Genomic DNA, 4,072 nt, shown 5'->3' on the forward strand with positions numbered 1-4,072 from the left:
CCAGTGGGGTGGCCGCTGGGGCTCCCTCGAGCCATGTCTCCTGAGAGCAGAGTCCTCGTGCACTGCCCAGCGGCCCCCTGGGAACGGGCCACGCCAACTTCCAGTGGGCAGTGGCCTCTGTCACCTGTCCCGGGCCTGCACTTGCACCCTCCTGTCCTACCGGAGCCTCCTGAGTCCTGCCACCCGCAGCCCTGGCTGGTGTGGACTCACCCAGGGACAAGCCGAGGCCCACTCCCCCGGGCCAGCGGCCTGTGCTGCCCCCTCGCCCGCCGTCTGTCCAGCCTGACTCCCACAGCTTTTGACCCAGCCCCAGCGAGCTCGGGTCCTCGGCCTCTGCCTCACTCTGGCGCCTCCGGCAGGACCACCACCTGCGCCCCGGTCCAGGGCTGGCTCAGCGCAGGGGTGGCGGGGCCGCAGCACCAGAAGTGGCGGCAGCTCGGCCCTGGCCCGCCCAGCCCAGGCGGCCACCCTCGTGCCTTACTGAGGAGCGCGGGCAGACGCGCTCCTTCCCCGTCTCCTGCGTGTCCGCCAGGCCCATCTGCCCTGTAGGAAGAGCCACGCGTCGTGAGGTTTCTGCAGTGCTGGGCTCCCCCCTTGAGAGAGGGTCTCACTGGGCCAGGCGCCCGTGTCGCCCCCAGTGGCAGGGACCACAGCCACGCACACCGTGCCTTCCCCACCAGCTCTGGTAGCACTGGGCCGAGCAGCAGCCCGCCGCCGGGCATGGCGCTGGCCAGGCCTGGGCACCCTACTCACCACTCCAGGACAGCGGCCACCCGCCCTGGCTTCTGCCTGGGGACACCACACCCCTGGGCTGCCCCGGGCTCCCTCGCGCCTCACTTGGGTCCTGGTGCCAGATGCGACCCGGATCCCCAGGGCCCCGGTAACGCCCCACCAGCTTCCCTCCGCGGACCAGGAAGCTGCAGCTACCCCGGTGGCGGGGACAAGGAAGGACCCTGGGCCGTAGAGCCCGCCCTGCTGTGTGCGCTCCTCCGTGAACATCCTGGAATAAACACTCTGCATTGGTGCGGGGCTGCTCCGTGGCATGGCTACAGGTACACGCGTGCACGTGGGTGTCTGCCCGTCACCTATGCACATGCAATCCCATGAGCCATGGGCACTGGCAGAGCGGAGCCAGCCTGTGGTCCGAGGCACCCCATTGCGTGCCTGCCCGGTGTCACCCAGACACCCTGCTGGAAGTTTGCCTCTGTGCAGCTGAGGTGACAGGCGCCTCCAGCACGCCCAGCCCCCACAGTGAACCTTGCTGAAGCTAGGGTGGCCGCGGGGTCCCAAGTATCCAGGCATCGGCAGCCTGGGTGGCCTCCCTGCCTCCCCATGGCTGCCGTTTCTCATTAAGCTGCTCCTCACCATGCTCAGCGCTTTTGCTTCGAAGGGCCACATGCAGGCCTAGGGGCCTCTGCAACCCAGCTGCCGGGCCGAGCCGGGGTCTGCAGTGGCGTCATCACAGGGATGCAGAACCCAGGCCCTAGGTCTCTGGGAGCAGGGCAGCCACGCAGAGAAGCCGGGTGCTGAGCCCCAGGCCCTAGGTCTCTGGGAGCAGGGTGGCCATGCAGAGAAGCCCGCTGGGCCTTAGGACCTCAGAAGAGACCTTTGCACACGTTCATCCTGGAGCAGGGAGGGCCCTTGATAAAGGGGTGAGCTGAGGGCCGGACAGTGGCACAGCAGTGACAGGACACTGCAAGGTCCGCCCACGGAGGAGGCTCTGGCTGGCGTTGGAACCCGCCGTAGATGCTTCATGCCCACGGTCCAGGCTGGCCGGGGCTGGGGCCAGGTCGCCCAGCCAGGGCCCTGTGGGGTGATTTCTCTGTCAAAGGATGATGGAAACAAGCCTGGAAAGGAGGCTTGGGGTACCCGCAGGTGACATGGCTGCTGTGAGGCTCAAGCCTTGGACCCGGTAACCGTGTGTGCACGCAGCCCGAGAACATGAGGGATTCTGCTGTGGCTATCCCCCCAGTGAAGACCTCCCTTTCCCTCTGTCCGTCTCAGGCGAGCACACACGCCCGGTAGCGAAGGCTACAAAATGAACGGGGAGAGGGCGTTAGGACACAGCACACGCCAGGGGGAGGCAGCTGTTGGGGACAGAGGCCGAGATGCACGCCATGTGTCCAAGGGCCCAGGGCCTGCCAGAGAGCCCACCCCCACCTAGGCTCGCAGGGGGCCTCGACCCTGCCCGCCTCGGCCGTCTGGCTCAGAACGGGGTGAAGTGCTGTCAGGCCCGTCTGAGGCCCATCTCTGCAGCCCTGCGAAGCTAACACGCTTGTGCGTGTGTGCACGTTTGCACGTTCAGGACAGCAGGTGCCGTGGGGACGGGCAGGCCTTCCAGCCTCTGTGTCCCCGTGGAACACCCCCCTTCCCAGCCTGGTGGCCCTCCCTCCTGTGCCACCCTCCACTCAGCAGTTGGGGACGCTTCGAATGACCACATGGTCTCTGCCCATGCCAAGGCCCCCATGGCTTCCTGTTGCTCTCCGCGCAGAATCCAGGCTCCAGCGGCCATAGCCCTCGACCACCCGGCCTCAGACACCTCCCCACCAGCAAGGAGCCCGTCAAGGCTGCAGATCAGTGCACTGAAGGCCAGGCATGCATATGCACCCACGGTCCCAGCAGCTCTGGAGCTGAGGCAGGAGGGTCATTTTTTTTTTTTTTTAAAGAATTATTTTATTTGAACAGAAAGGGATAGAGAGGGTCAGAGAGAGAAGGAAATTGAGAAAACAAGGTGCCGGGTCTGGGGCTTGAACCCCAGTCGGACAGGTGGGAACCCAGTGCCCTTGACCACCACATCACTTGCTGGACCTGAGGCTCACCTTTTTTTTAATTACTATTTTTAATTGTATTCATTATTTTATTGTTTTAAACTTGCTACAGGGCACACACATTCTGGAGAGAGCAAGCCAGCCACCAGTTAGCCACGTGGGAGTCCAGTGTCCTAGCCACCATGTGCTGCCTGTTGGCCCCAAGGATTTCCACCTCAAGGATGCCCTGGGCCACAGTGAGACCCTCCAAAAAGGGTTGGGGGTCGGCCCTGCTGCCTAGGCGGTTAAGGACTCCCACATGGCTGACCCTGGGGTTGGATCCTGGGCCTGATGGCTTCAGTGACATGCCAGGCATATGCCCACGATGCTGACGTGGAGCAAAGGGGATTGCCGGTTCTCCACACCCCTGGGGCAGAGGTGGGACCAGCCCAGGCCCTCCCCAAGTTCTCAGGACCCTGAGGCCGAGCCCCAGGAGGAAGCTGGAAAACAGAATCAGGGTCCAGCCTGTGGAGGCCCACCTCCTGGCTCGCCCCAGGTCACCCCAGACATCACCCAGAGGAGTCTGGGGGCCCCCTCCAGGACGCACGTGAAGTCCACAGTGGGAAGGCGGCGAGCCCTGTTACCACCAGCCAGCTGTCCCAGCCCACCTGCGCAGCAGCCCTGCGCTCCACTTCCGCCGGCTGGTCTGGGACTGTCTGTGCCCCAGGCTTGCAGTCATCTCCACGAGCTGAACTGGGAACTAGGACATAGGGACAGGTGTCAGAAAGTGGGGCAGGAGGGGCCACCAGAGCCCCTCGTGTCAGCATGGTGTTGCGGGACGGGGATGGGGGTCCCCACGGGCCCCTGGAACTTGCATCTGCAGGCCCGCCCCCGCCCCCTCTGCCCGTTTCCCTCGCAGCCCCAAGCGGATCAAGGACTCTCCCTCTCAGCCCACCCGTCTGTCCAGGCGTGTCCCCACCAGGCCCCTCCACCCTGTGAGGGCATCTGGGCTCGTCCCGCCCCTTTCCTTACCGCCCCCTGCACGAGGACCCTGGAGGACGCCGAGCCCCCTGGCGGCACCGCGCGCTGCGCTACGGGAGCAGGTGTCTCCCGCTCTAATAACGCCCTGGAGGCCACGGCCAGTCCCTGGACCCTCCCCCTTCCAGGCCCTCTTCTGGGGCAGGGCAGGCGTCCCGCTGGGCCCTGGAGGGCAGACAACGCATGCCGGCCCTGACCCGGCGCCTGCGGGACCCCGCGCGGGCCCGGCCCCTGCCCGTTCCGTCACGACGGCCTGGGACAGCGAGGACGCCGGCTGGGCACCGGCC

At 65.7% G+C, this 4,072-nt stretch overlaps 1 protein-coding gene across 1 annotated transcript in view; it reads left to right on the forward strand.

The window, feature by feature from the left end:
• The window catches only part of SCAMP4 (secretory carrier membrane protein 4), a gene marked incomplete in the record, with an annotated part of 16,890 nt that extends 16,604 nt beyond the window's left edge, over window positions 1-286 (forward strand). Inside the window, 1 exon segment of the mRNA XM_014585497.2 lies at window positions 51-286. Within this exon segment, the coding sequence (XP_014440983.1) occupies window positions 51-286 (236 nt within the window).
• Between the last annotated feature and the right edge of the window lie 3,786 nt (window positions 287-4,072).

The sequence above is a fragment of the Tupaia chinensis genome, unplaced genomic scaffold (genome assembly GCF_000334495.1).
Source record: "Tupaia chinensis unplaced genomic scaffold, TupChi_1.0 Scaffold149964_2, whole genome shotgun sequence".
Lineage (NCBI taxonomy): Eukaryota > Metazoa > Chordata > Mammalia > Scandentia > Tupaiidae > Tupaia > Tupaia belangeri.